The sequence below is a fragment of the Cebidichthys violaceus genome, unplaced genomic scaffold (genome assembly GCF_023349555.1).
Source record: "Cebidichthys violaceus isolate CVI_PGR_0920_01 unplaced genomic scaffold, fCebVio1.0.p SCAF_45, whole genome shotgun sequence".
Lineage (NCBI taxonomy): Eukaryota > Metazoa > Chordata > Actinopteri > Perciformes > Stichaeidae > Cebidichthys > Cebidichthys violaceus.
This window is the reverse complement of record NW_027176650.1, coordinates 269,708-286,327: the sequence shown is the minus strand read 5'-3', so window position 1 is coordinate 286,327 and position 16,620 is coordinate 269,708. Positions and strand designations below refer to the sequence as shown.

Here is a 16,620-nt window from a genome sequence, read left to right as displayed (position 1 = left end):
GTAGTAGTATTGTTAGTAATAGTATTATTAGTAGTAGTATTACTAGTAGTAGTATTAGTAGTAGTAGAATTAGTAGTAGTATTATTCGTAGTAGTAGTAGTAGTATTGTTAGTAATAGTATTATTAGTAGTAGTATTACTAGTAGTAGTAGTATTAGTAGGAGTAGAATTAGTAATAGTATTATTAGTAGTAGTATAATTAGTTGTAGTATTATTAGTAGTAGTATTACTAGTAGTAGTAGTATTATTATTAGTATTGTTAGTAATAGTATTATTAGTAGTAGTATTACTAGTTGTAGTAGCACTTCACATTACATCACATGACATGACATCACATGACATCACATTACATGACATCACATGACATCACATTACATGACATCACATGACATCACATCGCATGACATCACATGACATCACATGACATCACTTCACATTACATGACATCACATGACATCACATGACATCACATTACATGACATCACATTACATGACATCACATGACATCACATGACATCACATCACATGACATCACATGACATCACATTACATGACATCACATCACATGACATCACATCACATGACATCACAGTCATTTAGACGCTTTTATCCAAAGCGACTTACAATAAGTGCATCAACATTGGTAATCAAAAGAACTACTAGTCACCAGAAGTCATAAGTACATTTCCTTTAAACAATCATCTAAGAGCCTGAAGCAGAGCATAACTCAGAGCCAAAGGACAGAAACAAGAGAAACAGTTAGTGCTATAAGTAGTACGAATACAATAAGTGCAACAAGCTAGTGGGTCTTCATCCTGATGAAAGATGGGCAGCGACTCCGCTGTCCTGATGTCAGTGAAGAGTTCATTCCACCACTGAGGAACCAGGACAGAAAACAGCCGTGACCGGGTCGATCGGCCGCCAGGACCTCTGAGCGACGGGGCAGCAGAGAGAAGTGGTCGGGCGGGGGTGTAAGGCTTGACCATGGCCTGGAGATAGGAAGGAGCTGTTCCTTTCACTGCCCTGTATTCTAGCACCAGAGTCTTAAACTGGATGAGCTCTTACAGGGAGCCAGTGTAGAGAACGGAGAAAGGAAGTTGTGTGGGAGAACTTGGGGCGATTGAACACCAGGCGAGCTGCGGCTTTCTGGACAAGCTCCAGAGGTCTGATGGCCGACGCCGGGGCTCCTGTGAGTAGAGAGTGTCAGTTGTCCAGACGGGAGATGATGAGAGCCTGGATGAGAACCTGCTCCATCTCTTCAGTGAGGAAGAGGAGAATCCTCCTGATGTTGTAGAGCAGGAATCTGCAGGAGCGTGTAACCGGTGGGATGTTTGCTGAGAATGACAGTTGGTTTCTTGTTATTTGTAATTATTTATAAAATAAATAATTATTTTGAGATGCTGAACGGAAGCGTTCGAAAACGAACCTTTTATTTTGAAACTGGTGTTTCTTTTATAGGCTTTTATTTTGTATCACATCCACCGGAAGCTGGCTATTTAACGGAAACTTGATTCGAGCACGTTTCCGGTTTCTGGATCTCAACGAAGTCAAACTGATACTTTTTTGAGTTCATATATATTTAATTTGAGTCTATATGTATGTTCTATTGTGTATTTGTACTCGTATTTTGTTATAAATTGTAGTTTTATGTAGAATAATCTGGGCTCGTTTTGTGTTGAACGACAGATGAACCCGGAACATCAACAAAGGTTCCGTTAAAGAACCTCCGACATGTTCTCCGGTTCTCCCCCCAGGAACAGGCTCCTATTAGCGGCTCTAAGTGTGCTCCTGACCCGCCTCTCCTGCTCCTCTCTCTCGGTATCGGACGTCCCAAACATCGCCGCGTTCTTCGGAACCAAGACCCGCTACGAGGACGTGAACCCGCACGTGCTGCGTGACGCGTTGTCCGTGAACACTTCCGTGTTGAGACCTCCGACCTCCGAGCGATGCTCTCCGGTCCACCTCACCGCCGTCATCCGGCACGGGAGCCGGTACCCGACCGTCAAGAACATCCGGAGGATCCAGAGACTGAGCGAGCTGGTCCGGAGAGAAGCGACCAGAGGGTCCGGAGGGTTAGGGGGGTCCAGAGGGTCTGGAGGGTCCGGAACCTGGTCCAGAGGGTCTGGAACCTGGCTCCAGGACCTCCAGAGATGGGAGAACTGGTACACCGAGGACATGGACGGTGAGGACCGGGGGTCCAACAGTAGAGATGTACTGAGAATAATTCTATAAAAATACTGTAATAATACAAAATATTATTCTATTAAAATAATGTAATAATACTGAGAATAATTCTATTAAAATACTGTAATAATACAAAATATTGTTCTATTAAAATAATGTAATAATACTGAGAATAATTCTATTAAAATACTGTAATAATACAAAATATTATTCTATTAAAACAATGTAATAACACTGAGAATAATTCTATTAAAATACTGTAAATTAATATTAAAATACTGTAATAATACTGAGAATAATTCTATTAAAATACTGTAATACAAAATATTATTATATAAAATACTGTAATAATACTGAGAATAATTCTATTAAAATACTGTAATAATACAAAATATTCTATTAAAATAATGTAATAATACTGAGAATAATTCTATAAAAATACTGTAATAATACAACATATTATTCTATAAAAATACTTTAATAATACAAAATATTGTTCTATTAAAATACTGTAATAATACTGAGAATAATTCTATTAAAATACTGTAATAAAACAAAATATTATATAAAAATACTGTATTAATACTGAGAATAATTCTATTAAAATACTGTAAATTAATATTAAAATACTGTAATAATACTGAGAATAATTCTATTAAAATACTGTAAATTAATATTAAAATACTGTAATAACACAAAATATTATTATATAAAATACTGTAATTATACAAAATATTATATGAAAATACTGTAATAATACTGAGAATAATTCTATAAAAATACTGTAATAATACAAAATATTATTTTATAAAAATACTGTAATAATACAAAATATTATTATATACAAATACTGTAATAATACAAAATATTATTATATACAAATATTGTAATACAAAATATTATATTAATATACTGTAATATACTGAGAATAATTCTATTAAAATACTGTAATAATACAAAATATTATCATATAAAAATACTGTAATAATACAAAATATTATTATATAAAAATACTGTAATAATACTGAGAATAATTCTATTAAAATACTGTAATAATACAAAATAGTATTCTATAAAAATATTGTAATAATACAAAATATTAATTTATAAAAATACTGTAATAATACAAAATATTATTATATAAAAATATTGTAATAATACAAAATATGATTACATAAAAATACTGCAATAATACAAAATATTAATAATACAAAATATTATATACAAATACTGTAATAATACACAATATTAATAATACAAAATATTATATACAAATACTATAATAATACAAAATATGAATAATACAAAATATGATCATATAAAAATACTGTAATAATACAAAATATTAATAATACAAAATATTATTATATAAAACTACTGTAATAATACTGACAATAATTCTGTTACATTATCCTCCTCTTCCTCCTCCTCCTCTCCCTCTTCCTCCTCCTCTTGCTCCTCTCTCCTCCTCAGGTCAGCTGGTGATGAAAGGTAGAGAGGACCTCCATCATCTGTCTGTGCGTCTGTCCCTGTTGTTCCCGTCTCTCCTCTGTGAGGAGAACATGAGCAGGATCAGTCTGAGGAGCAGCTCGAAGCATCGCTGTGTGAGCAGCGTGGAGGCGTTTCAGGAAGGTCTGCAGCGTCACTGGAGACGCAGAGGTACTTTATTGAAATACTAATACCTCACTGTAGAAGTACTAATACCTCTGAAGTGCTCTGTTACAGTAGTGTTGCAGTAGTAGTGCTCTGTTACAGTAGAAGTGGTCTGTTACAGTAGTGTTAAAGTAGAAGTGGTCTGTTACAGTAGTAGTACTCTGTTACAGTAGTGTTACAGTAGTGTTAAAGTAGAAGTGCTCTGTTACAGTAGTAGTACTCTGTTACAGTAGTGTTACAGTAGTAGTGCTCTGTTACAGTCGAAGGGCTCTGTTACAGTATTAGTACTCTGTTACAGTAGTGTTACAGTAGTAGTGCTCTGTTACAGTCGAAGTGCTCTGTTACAGTATTAGTACTCTGATACAGTAGTGTTACAGTCGAAGTGCTCTGTTACAGTAGTAGTACTCTGTTACAGTAGTGTTACAGTAGAAGTGCTCTGTTACAGTAGTGTTACAGTCGTAGTGCTCTGTTACAGTAGAAGTGCTCTGTTACATTAGTAGTGCCCTGTTACCATAGTGTTACAGTAGTAGTACGCTGTTACAGTAGAAGTGCTCTGTTACATTAGTGTTACAGTAGAAGTGCTGTTACAGTAGTAGTACTCTGTTACAGTAGTAGTACGCTGTTACAGTAGAAGTGCTCTGTTACAGTAGTAGTACTCTGTTACAGTAGTGTTACAGTAGTAGTACGCTGTTACAGTAGAAGTGCTGTGTTACAGTAGTAGTGCTCTGTTACATTAGTGTTACAGTAGAAGTGCTTTGTTACAGTAGTAGTACTCTGTTACAGTAGTGTTACAGTAGTAGTACGCTGTTACAGTAGAAGTGCTCTGTTACAGTAGTAGTGCTCTGTTACAGTAGTAGTACTCTGTTACATTAGTGTTACAGTAGAAGTGCTTTGTTACAGTAGTAGTACTCTGTTACAGTAGTGTTACAGTAGTAGTACGCTGTTACAGTAGAAGTGTTCTGTTACAGTAGTAGTGCTCTGTTACATTAGTGTTACAGTAGAAGTGCTCTGTTACAGTAGTAGTACTCTGTTACAGTAGTGTTACAGTAGAAGTGCTCTGTTACAGCAGGGTTACAGTAGTAGTGCTCTGTTACAGTAGTAGTACTCTGTTACAGTAGTGTTACAGTAGTAGTACGCTGTTAGAGTAGAAGTGCTTTGTTACAGTAGTAGTGATCTGTTACATTAGTGTTACAGTAGAAGTACGCTGTTACAGTAGAAGTGCTAAGTTACAGTAGTAGTGCTATGTTACAGTAGTAGTGCTCTGTTACAGTAGTGTTACAGTCGAAGTGCTCTGTTACAGTCGAAGTGCTCTGTTACAGTAGTGTTACAGTAGAAGTGCTATGTTACAGTAGTAGTACTCTGTTACAGTAGAAGTGATCTGTTACAGTAGAAGTGATCTGTTACAGTAGTGTTACAGTAGTAGTACTCTGTTACAGAGCTAACTCACCAGCTGGACGATGATTTGATGCGTTTCTTTGAGCGTTGCCGTGGTTACGTGGAGGGCGTGGAGAAGAACCTCACGGCTCTGATGGAGGTCGAGAGGTTCAAACACGGAGAAGAGATGAAGACTGTGAGGAGGAAGGTGGAGGAGAGACTAGGTCTTCATCAGGACACGCTCACACCAGGTCAGACTCACACTCAGAGACACACACACACACACACACAGAGACACTCTCACACTCGCACACTCGCACTCGCATACTCACTCTCACACTCGCACCTACACACTCGCACTCACACACTTGCACACTCACATACTCACACTTGCACACACACACTCAAACTCGCACACACACACTTGCATACTCACACTCGCACACTCACATAGATAGATTGACGTTTGTCCCTCTGTGTCTCCTGTAGATTGACGTTTGTCCCTCTGTGTCTCCTGTAGATTGACGTTTGTCCCTCTGTGTCTCCTGTAGATTGACGTTTGTCCCTCTGTGTCTCCTGTAGATTGACGTTTGTTCCTCTGTGTCTCCTGTAGATTGACGTTTGTCCCTCTGAGTCTCCTGTAGATTGACGTTTGTCCCTCTGCGTCTCCTGTAGATTGAAGTTTGTCCCTCTGCGTCTCCTGTAGATTGACGTTTGTCCCTCTGCGTCTCCTGTAGATTGACGTTTGTCCCTCTGCGTCTCCTGTAGATTGAAGTTTGTCCCTCTGCGTCTCCTGTAGATTGACGTTTGTCCCTCTGCGTCTCCTGTAGATTGACGTTTGTCCCTCTGCGTCTCCTGTAGATTGACGTTTGTCCCTCTGCGTCTCCTGTAGATTGACGTTTGTCCCTCTGCGTCTCCTGTAGATTGAAGTTTGTCCCTCTGCGTCTCCTGTAGATTGCCGTTTGTCCCTCTGCGTCTCCTGTAGATTGCCGTTTGTCCCTCTGCGTCTCTTGTAGATTGCCGTTTGTCCCTCTGCGTCTCCTGTAGATTGCCGTTTGTCCCTCTGTGTCTCCTGTAGATTGCCGTTTGTCCCTCTGTGTCTCCTGTAGATTGACGTTTGTCCCTCTGTGTCTCCTGTAGATTGAAGTTTGTCTCTCTGCGTCTCCTGTAGATTGAAGTTTGTCCCTCTGTGTCTCCTGTAGATTGAAGTTTGTCTCTCTGCGTCTCCTGTAGATTGAAGTTTGTCCCTCTGTGTCTCCTGTAGATTGAAGTTTGTCTCTCTGCGTCTCCTGTAGATTGACGTTTGTCCCTCTGTGTCTCCTGTAGATTGAAGTTTGTCACTCTGCGTCTCCTGTAGATTGAAGTTTGTCCCTCTGTGTCACCTGTAGATCTGGTAGAAGCTGCCTTCTTCTTGTGTTCCTACGAGCTCTCCATCAAATCTCTTCACTCCTCGTGGTGTTTCCTGTTTGATGAAGACGATGCAAAGGTAAGAAATACCAAATAAAAGAGTCCGAGTGGAGCGTCTTCTCTCACAGAGGATCTCTGGTCTGATTAATATACGTCGAACCATAAATACTTCAAAGTATACAAGATTTATAGATTTTTACTTTGTTTTTCACAGTTTTGTGATATTTCATGGAACTAAAAAGTATTTTCAGTCACAGGTTGTTGATTTAAATAATGTAATTATCGATCCATTATTAATCAGAGATATTGATCAGTGGAGCTTTAAATCTTCTTGTGTTATAATAATTAATCTTCATAATATTTAATCTGCAGGTGTTGGAGTACAAGTCAGACCTGAAGCAGTACTGGATGCGTTTTCATGGTCATGTGATCAACGGTCTGTCCAGCTGTCCTCTGTTCCATCACGTCTTCAGGACTCTGGACAGAGCTGGACGTCCCCGCAGGTCTGTGACCTCACAGGAACACATTAGTTATTATTATTATCAACTGTTTATTATGAATCTATTATTATTATTATTACTATTATATTATAAACTTGTATTACCATCATCATCATTATAATAGCTATTATTCTGAACTAATATTTATTAATTAATTATTATTATTATTCTGAACTAATATGTATCTAGTATTATATGTATTATTATGAAGTAATATTTATTATTTATCTATTATAATTATTATTACATCAACCTTTATTAGCATCATTGTAATAATGATAATTATTAATATTATTATAAATATTATCATTATTTGTTGTAGTATAAACTAATATTATTATTTAAATTTGTATCATAATAATTTAAAATGATCCGTGATGAATCTGTAAACTGTGAAGTCAAACTCTTACTCTGAAGGATCACAGAGGACAGGAAGCTGTCAGAAGTGTGCTTTGAATGAACTTTATTGTCATCAGGTCCACCGACGCGCCTCCTGAGCCGGCCTCCATCCTGATTGGTCACGCCGAGACGCTCCTCCCCCTTATCTCCCTGCTGGGACTCTACAAGGACGAGACTCCGCCCACTGCCGACAACTACCACTCACAGCATGGTAGTAAGCCCCGCCCCCACGCCCAATCAGAGACACAGGGACGTGAAGGCACGATCCCCCTGACGTTCTTCTTCTGTGGTTCTCAGGCAGAAGCTTCCGGTCCGGTCTCATCGTCCCGTACGCCGCCAACCTGCTCTTCGTCCTGTACGACTGCCAGCGAGGCCCGCGGCTGCAGCTGCTTGTCAACGAGTCGCCGGTTCGATTCCCGGGTCTGGAGATGGAGGACGCGCCGCTGTACCGGGACGTCCGGGCCGCTTACCGCCACCTGCTGGACGGCTGCGACTTCCACAGGGAGTGTGAGGCGACGAGCGGCGGCCGGGGACCGAACATCGAACTCTGAGGCGGCAGGTAGAGACGGTGAAGACACAAGGCCTTAAATACATCGATTTATTGATTTACTGAACACTAGTGTACATGTACACGTAAGCAATACTCACAGCTCAGCGCCTCCTGCTGGTGAGAAACTGAACAGAAGCTTTTTAATGTTCAGTAACAGATTCATGAATCTGTCTGCTTTAATATCACGTTATGAGTTTTTTAAATACTAACAAGGTTTTTAAGTTAAAAACAGCATTTTTTGCATCAAAGATGTTATGCTGCGTCGACCTCTGCAAGCCCCGCCCCTTTCCTGTGTCATCCAATGACATGTGACCAGTAGTGATCGGAGAGAGAGAAGGTTAATGTCTGATCGTTTAAAAGTTTCAAATCGTTGTAGCTTCATTTAGTTTAGTGTTGAACTTCGTCTCTCGCTAGCTACGTTAGCTCGCTAGCGGCATTAGCTCGCTAGCTACGTTAGCTCGCTAGCGGCATTAGTTTGCTAGCGGCGTTAGCTACGTTCACACAGATAATAGAGAATTTTAAAAATCACTTTTTTCTCTCGTCTCGTCACTGTGAACGTAGCTAGCGAGCTAATGTCGCTACGTTCAGTGACGTCACGTTTTCTTGTTTAGTCAGCAACTCTTTTTCTCTGCCGGGAAGAGAAGAAGGAAACAAACATCGTATCTTCAGAGAGAACATGGTGTCCTCTGTCTAAAGACGTACTCTTTACAGTCTTTCACTGTTTTATGACAAACTGAATCTTTCTTGAACGTAAAATGATCTATTACTGTTCAAACATCAACATTTGTTCCCAATTCAAACGGGATCAAACTTTATTCGTCTCCGTTGACGAGCGTCCACATTTCTTCTGGATTAAGGTCCCAAAGTCGTCCCCTGAGAAGTTTTTTAAAGTTTTAAATCTCAAAGCTGCAGTTCCTCCTTCATGTTCTCACGTTTTAACAGATTAAAGTCTGGTGATTTAATCTGGAGTCAAACACTAAATACGATTCAATCAGCATTTAATCTATTATGTTAATTATAAAAACACTATTTTAAATGTTTCCGTGATGATTCATTAATAACTTGGTTTGTTGAAGCTTCAGGATAAAAGAGTGTCAGATATTACTGATGTTCTTCTTTTGGGTGTTTTATTTTGGTGAACTGACCCTTTAATCTTTAAAAGAGTCAGTTCAGAAAATGATGTTTTCTGTTGGTGACACTTCAGGGTTCATCTGTATTTATTTAAAGCTACAGTTCCTCTAACGGACACCAGAGGCTGCTGTGATCAACTGTGTGGATGTTTTTCACAATAAGAGTCCCGTTGAGGAGATAATGAGTTGGTTTGGTTCTGGTTCTGTTCTGGTTCTTCAGGGAGAATCATTTTATTTTCTGTATCATTGTTTCTAAATGAGTTAAAAGCTTTTTAAGGGACGTCAGGTTTCACTCTTCTTCTTCTTTGACTTCCTGTTACTGCAGAACGATACCAAATGTTTTCACCGAGAAGCTTTAATAAACATTTTTCACTCATGAAGAAGGAGAACAAAGTGTTTCATGTTATAATTCTTTATTTTTGGAGATAAAATGTGTAAAAACAAACAAACAAACTTTAATTTATGAATTAAAAATGATACATTTCAATTATCACGGTATGTTAATAACTAATCAATGCTGTCAATGGAACAGTTAAACGGTGAAAACGTGTCACTTTAAGGAGAACTACTACTTGGTCCACCTTAAAGGTCAGTCCACCTTAAGTGTACCTGAGAGTTGTTGCTAACCGCTAACCGCCTTCACTTTAATCATCTATTTTAATCTCATATTCATGGAAGACAAGTATTTAATGTATTATAGAGACAAATGTATCTGTTTCACGATCGTTAACGACTTTCCTCAAAGTGTGGAAGGTTAAGACGCTTTATAATTTATAAATATATATATATATATATATATATATATATATATATATATATATATATATATATATATATATATATATATATATATATATATATATATATATATATATATGTTTATATTATACTTTTGTCACGTGAAACAGTTGAAATGATGCGTTTCTTTAAAGTTTGATACTTAAGATTCATTACTTAAAATAATTGTTTATTAACACAAAAACAATTTTGTTTTGAAAGTTTATTTCATCAATTATTACATCATAACTTAACAGGAAATAAGAATAAAAACTGACACTGGTTTACAGATGAAGTGATCAAAGAGTAGATTAAGACATTTTATTAACTTTATATTCTATATATTACAGTGAACATCTTGTTTTATCATCTTAATAATTATATATATTTAATAATCGTGATTATATATTTGGACCAAACGTGTGAAGACGTCACGTTTTATAAACGAGTTATTGAATCAAGAAATTCTTCTTTTATCACAAAATATAAACCACAGATCAGTTCTTTAAACATTCAAACGTCAGAACAACAATAATGATAATAATACTCATAAAGTACACTTCATGAAAACGATGAACACATTGCTGCAGGAAAACATTTTATGTTTACAGTAAAAAGGCAAAGCTTCTTTTTACAGGTCACTTATTTACTAATAACTTACTATTCATATGTATTATATATTAATGTTAATATATTATTTATGAATACAAGTATTCTTCACTGTTCAGGTTTTCCAAGTTATTTATTGTAATTAATAGTTAATATATTTGCCTCAAGTCAGCAGAATATACTGAAAATGTTGAAATGGTCTGAACAATAATAATAATGAACTATGAATCATTAATAATTAAGGTTGATTTGGAAATTCTTATTTTCCCTGAAATTAGTTCAAAAAGTTAATATTTATTTACAGGAAACTTATTTTAGTTCCCAGGTCTTTGATGTCTTCTAGTCCGATGAATTAAAGTACTTTTCTCTTAATAGATTTTAATTATAATAAATTGTGTTTGTTTCAGAATGTTGTCTTTGTGAGTAAATATTTAATTGAACAGTTTCTATTTTACTTTTCTTTCCGGTTAAATTATTAGGAAATAAGAGACCTGTGGGAGGGAGGATTTTCACAATAAAAGATCAAGCAAGGAGAAAAAGTCTGTAGAAGTCAATGAAAAATTCAGAAATTTTAATCTATTTTGTTTTGAGTTGTCTGATGTCACAGCTGCTGAGGCTCATGGGTAGTGTAGTACTTAAAGAGATCTTTGCATTAAGTCTCGTTGTTGTAAAAGATGCTCAAAGCAGCGTTTGTGTTTCATGTTTTTATTTCTATTTCTGAGAGTTGGACTTCAGCAACAATAAGTGGCACATAAACAGGTACGTCGGGAATCAAACCCAAGACTGCAGGCGAAGCTGATGGTCATGTGACCAGTGTGTGTGTGTGTTCAGTCCAGAGCGGCGTGCAGCAGAGCGCTGTGACCGCCGGCCATCTTGGATTTCTTCATCTTACCGATCGCCTTCTGAAGGTCTGACTGACGGATCGGACGGATGAAGTCCTCTGATGGACTGAGAGAGAGAGAGAGAGAGAGAGAGAGAGAGAGAGAGAGAGAGAGAGAGAGAGAGAGAGAGAGAGATTGTTTTCGTTTATTGATCATTTGATAGTTTTTGTTCCGTTGGATCAGACAGACAGGTACCTGTCGTTCTGCGTGTGGACGTAGTCTCGGACACAGAGCAGAGCGGCGTCTCGACACATCTCTCTGAGGTCACTTCCTGAGAAACCGTCCGTCTCTGTGGCAACGCCAACCAGGTCAACAGACAGGTCCACCTGCAGAGAGACAGACGGGTAGAGAGAGACAGGTTAGAACGTGGACAGAGTCTCGGAGAAGAGGATTCTGGGTATTTTCATCAGAACTGAGTGACAGTGAAAGCCACACGGTGCGTTCGAGGGACTCACGCTCTCGTTCTCCAGGATCAGTTTGAGGATCTGTTCTCTCTGACTCATACTCTGAAGGAACAAAACAAACCAGGGCTCTTATTTTGAAATTTAAGTATCAACACAATTATAGACCAAAAAAAAAGATCAATCAACTCAGAACCAGACTCAGGTCTAGGTTCTGGTCTGATGGGGGTCACTATGAGTACTTACAGGCTGGTTGATGTGGAACCTGGTGGGCATCCTCCTCAGAATAGCAGAGTCCAGGTCTTGAGGACGATTGGTGGCTCCCATGATGATCACCTGACACATGATGACATCATCAATAACACTCATTACTATTATTGTTGTAGTCTGTCTACCTGTCTGTACCTGTCTCTCTCTCTACCTGTCTCTACCTGTCTCTCTCTTTACCTGTCTCTACCTGTCTCTCTCTCTACCTGTCTGTACCTGTCTCTCTCTCTACCTGTCTGTCTCTCTACCTGTCTGTTTCTCTACCTGTCTCTCTCTCTCTACTTGTCTGTCTCTACTTGTCGGTCTCTACCTGTCTGTCTCGCTCTCTCTCTACCTGTCTGTCTGTCTCTACTTGTCTGTCTTTACCTGTCTGTCTCGCTCTCTCTCAACCTGTCTGTCTGTCTCGCTCTCTCTCTACCTGTCTGTCTGTCTCTACCTGTCTCTCTCTCTCTACCTGTCTCTCTCTCTCTACCTGTCTATCTCGCTCTCTTTCTACCTGTCTGTCTCTCTACCTGCCTGTCTCTACCTGTCTGTCTCTACCTGACAGTGGTGGTCCGTGTCCAGTCCGTCCCACAGACTCATGAACTGGGCCTTCATCATGGCCGTGGCCTCGTGGTCCGAGCTGGACCGGCTCCTCAGGAACGAGTCTGTTAAAGGAACAGTTCAACGTTTAGTTAGCTTAGCTTAGCATAAAGACTGGAAACAGATGGAGACAACTAGCCTAGCTCTGTACAGAGGGAACAACAACTAACAAGATTCAGACCACGCCCCTCCTTTGATTGACAGGTGTGTGTGTGTGTGTGTGTGTGTGTGTGTGTGTGTGTGTGTGTGTGTGTGTGTGTGTGTGTGTGTGTCTCACCGATCTCGTCCACAAAGATGATTGACGGCTGCAGCTTGACAGCCAATGAGAAGACAGCAGCAGCTAGTTTCTGAGACTCTCCGTACCATTTGTCCGTCAACGTGCTCGGCTGCAGGTTGATGAAGCGAAACCCTGCCTCCTTGGCCGTCGCCTTGGCGATGAGCGTTTTCCCGCAGCCAGGAGGTCCGTAAAGCAGCACACCTGTTACCACGACGACATCATCAAACAACGTATGACATCACGACACCGATCTACAGCCCGTCTCACCTTTAGGAGGCTGCAGGAGTCTGGAGCCCTGGAACAGGTGTCTCTTCTGGACAGGTAGGATCACCGTCTCCTTCAGCTCTGTGATGACCTCGTCCAGACCGGCGATGTCCCTCCACGTGATCTAGTTATAGATCACGATGACATCGCACCGACAGGCGTTAGCTCGTAGCGTTAGCAACCATCGTCATCATTCACACCGTCTAATATTAATCGTGATGATTATTATCCTTAATTTATTGACTAAACTAAACGTTAGCATGAGGCTAAGTATATTAGCACAAGGCTAGGTTAGCTTTAGCATGAGGCTAAGTATATTAGCACAAGGCTAGGTTAGCTGGTGAAACCTGCATCATATGGTGTGTATTAAGTGTTTATCACTCTGGTGTTCCACAGGGCTCCCCTTTAGCTCCTCTGATGTTTTTATATTGAAAATACAATATCAATGTAACTATACTTTTCTTACTACACAACCTTTGTATTGTACCTCTTGTATTGGTATTACTGTTAGTACTCATGTATCTGTATCTGTGTTTTACTACTGTTAGTACTCATGTATCTGTATCTGTGTTTTACTACTGTTAGTACTCATGTATCTGTATCTGTGTTGTACTACTGTTAGTACTCATGTATCTGTATCTGTGTTGTACTACTGTTAGTACTCGTGTACTGTGTTGTACTACTGTTAGTACTCGTGTACTGTGTTGTACTACTGTTAATGCTCGTGTACTACTGTTAATGCTCGTGTACTGTGTTGTACTACTATTAGTACTCGTGTACTGTGTTGTACTACTGTTAGTACTTGTGTACTGTGTTGTACCTGCATGGTCAGAGGGTCGACCAGGTGAGCAGCGATACTCATCTCATATTCTGACAGCTTCACATTTTTAACTCCGATCTGACGCATCAACTTCTCAGCCTGAAGGAGAAAAACAACAAAACAAAACATGGAAACATGGAAACAGCCAAACAACGTTTCTGAGCCTCGACCCGTCCCTCTAAGCCCCGCCCCCCCTCACCTGTTTCTGAGCCTCCACCCGTCCCTCTAAGCCCCGCCCCCCTCACCTGTTTCTGAGCCTCCACCTTCTGCTTCCTCGTGGGGTCGATGGCGTCCACCATCCACTTGATGGTGAAGTAGGTGACGGCTCCAAAGATGGTGAGTCTGAAGAGGAGACCGAGGACCTCGTTCCTGCCCAGAGGACGAGCCAAGTTCTCCACGGGGACCTCCCTCAGCACCATGGTGAGGGTCAGGACTACAACAACAACAACAACAACAACAACAACAGGTTAGACTGTCACTCATTCAGCTCCAACGTTCTGATCTTCAGTCTGAAGGAAACTTTAACGTGTTTTAAAGGTGAGACTCAGACTGATCACGAGCTGCTCTGAGATGATTCATACAGAGAGAAGATAATAATAACTTATATGTATATATGTATGTATATATATATATGTATATATATATATATATATATATATATATATATATATATATATATATATTATGTTAAATGAATATGATCAGTACCGGATGTTGAAATTAATCGGTATTAATTTGAGCCGTTATAAAGAGCAGCTCGCGCTGATCACTTTGAGGTATAAACTTTGTAACCACAGAAGAAGAAGTTCAAACGGATTCTGTTCATGTTCATTATGAAACTGAAAGGCTGTTCACGAGCTGCTAATGTTAGCTTAGCATTAGGTTGACCTTCTCAGCCCCTCCGGTTGTGACGGAGCGGCTCTTTACCGGATGAACCGACAGATATCACCGCCGGTATCGAACCCGCTCCGTGAACAGACGGTGAGAGGAAAACCACCGTAAACCGGTCGTTTATCCGGTAAAGTGTGACCGGTGCTTACCTCCGGTAGTCGCGTCACACAGCGGGTTGTTCTTCGGTGGTGCTAGTTGTTCTTCTTCTACTCTTCTTTTAATCGTAGCTTTTAGACTCACTACCGCTTCCTGGAGCGCGGGAGTGTTAATGTGGTGCGTTCAGGGTACAGTAAAATAAATCACCTTCTAAAGAAATACAATATGTACTTAGATTTGTGAATACAATGCTTTCTTCAAAGTATTTTTACACTGAAGTAGTAGTACTTTCAGTGGTACAGAGTATTTATAGAGTGAGGTATTAGTATTTTTATTGTAACAGAGTATTTATAGAGTGAGGTATTAGTACTTTTATTGTAACAGAGTATTTATTAGTACTCTTTCTGCGTCCCCATCACTGTGTATCATTACAGAAGTACCTCTTGTATTTCAGTGTCAGTAGGTGGCGCTGTAACACATTTAGAGATTCATCTTCATCTTCATCATCTCTTTACATTCAGCGCTCCATTAACAGAAAGTTGATTAATAAAAACAGAGATGGTTAAAAGTCTCACTATAAATACAATAATACAATAATATGAAATGTGTGACGTCACCGAGGTAACTGCTTTATTATGTGACGTCAGTGGGACTCTGCTGGTTGCCAGGTCGTGATTTAGTTCCACTGATGTTAAACTGATGTTTTTGTGATTGAGGTTTTGAATGGGAGGATAAACCGGTCAAACATGGCAACCCGGAGCCTGACAGATGCGTTTGTTTCTGAGAGTCAAGCTAGCAGCTAGCAGATAGCATCGTCAAGTCAGACGGACTGACACAATAACAGGAAATTACGAGTTTTACAGAATAAAAGCTCAGTTTGACGTTTATTAACAAAAAATGTCTTGAGTTAATTTAGTTAATAGAAATACGAATACAAAATGAAATAATTATAGATAAATATTAATAATGAATTATAATTAAATAGTACATGAATTGTTACATTATGATGATAATAATACAAAATAATTATGTAATAAAATAATTAAAAACACACAAAAATGAATACATTTATCTATAAACTGAGCCCGTCTGTAGATCAACATATTCATTTAATTATAAATGTATATTCTAAATATATTATGTCACATTAAATATATTCCATCTGTTATTTGTTTATTTATGTTTTCTTTTATTTTTGTGAAACGTATCTGCACAGCATCATAGAGATAAATACATGTATTAAAAATATGCATCATTATACTAAAATAAAATACATAAATAAAATAAAGATTCTATCAAATGTGTTTTGTGGGAAATTATAAACATTAACAAAGTAATAAAAACCTGCACCTTTAAAAAGAAAAATACTCAGATTTGTTTCTTTTCTACACTGAAGCATAAAAAGAGTGTTTACACACCAGCAGGTCGAGATTTATTATTATTATTGTTTTAAAAATAAAAGCGTTAAATCAGAGCATTATTTTGAAGGCGTTGACCGGATGTGTCTCGCTCTTGACTGTCCGCCTCTTCTTCTTCTTCTTCTTCTTCTCTTCCTCCGC

General features: G+C 38.8%; 2 protein-coding genes across 3 annotated transcripts; one reads left to right on the top strand and one right to left on the bottom strand.

Moving 5' to 3' along the window:
* The first annotated feature begins 1,548 nt into the window (after positions 1–1,548).
* minpp1b (multiple inositol-polyphosphate phosphatase 1b) lies at positions 1,549–9,618 on the top strand. The gene is made up of 7 exons (XM_068729336.1): positions 1,549–2,181; positions 3,657–3,842; positions 5,273–5,461; positions 6,599–6,696; positions 6,990–7,120; positions 7,594–7,727; positions 7,814–9,618. The coding sequence occupies exons 1-7, from the start codon at positions 1,731–1,733 to the stop codon at positions 8,065–8,067; spliced, it is 1,443 nt and encodes a 480-aa protein (XP_068585437.1). The 5' UTR covers positions 1,549–1,730; the 3' UTR covers positions 8,068–9,618.
* A 654-nt stretch (positions 9,619–10,272) lies between these two features.
* Positions 10,273–15,193, bottom strand: atad1b (ATPase family AAA domain containing 1b). 2 transcript variants are annotated; one of them, XM_068729367.1, is made up of 10 exons: positions 15,115–15,193; positions 14,320–14,507; positions 14,075–14,173; positions 13,258–13,378; positions 12,991–13,191; positions 12,672–12,778; positions 12,111–12,200; positions 11,919–11,969; positions 11,659–11,789; positions 10,273–11,530 (listed from the first exon to the last, which is right to left on the bottom strand). In XM_068729367.1, the coding sequence occupies exons 2-10, from the start codon at positions 14,491–14,493 to the stop codon at positions 11,410–11,412; spliced, it is 1,095 nt and encodes a 364-aa protein (XP_068585468.1). In that variant the 5' UTR covers positions 14,494–14,507; positions 15,115–15,193; the 3' UTR covers positions 10,273–11,409. The 2 variants fall into 2 exon arrangements, with proteins under 2 accessions (XP_068585468.1, XP_068585469.1); XM_068729368.1 differs by lacking the exons at positions 14,320–14,507; positions 15,115–15,193 and adding an exon at positions 14,274–14,286.
* Positions 15,194–16,620: the final 1,427 nt, after the last annotated feature.

Excerpts from the sequence above, each read along its gene's own strand:
- minpp1b (XM_068729336.1), top strand. The coding sequence starts at position 1,731 with ATGTTCTCCGGTTCTCCCCCCAGGAACAGGCTCCTATTAGCGGCTCTA. Across the intron at positions 7,121-7,593 it reads AGAGCTGGACGTCCCCGCAG|GTCCACCGACGCGCCTCCTG; the intron begins GTCTGTGACCTC and ends TATTGTCATCAG. Across the intron at positions 7,728-7,813 it reads CAACTACCACTCACAGCATG|GCAGAAGCTTCCGGTCCGGT; the intron begins GTAGTAAGCCCC and ends TGTGGTTCTCAG.
- atad1b (XM_068729367.1), bottom strand. The coding sequence starts at position 14,493 with ATGGTGCTGAGGGAGGTCCCCGTGGAGAACTTGGCTCGTCCTCTGGGC. Across the intron at positions 13,379-14,074 it reads TCGACCCTCTGACCATGCAG|ATCACGTGGAGGGACATCGC; the intron begins GTACAACACAGT and ends ATCTATAACTAG. Across the intron at positions 12,201-12,671 it reads ACACGGACCACCACTGTCAG|GTGATCATCATGGGAGCCAC; the intron begins GTAGAGACAGAC and ends ATCATGTGTCAG.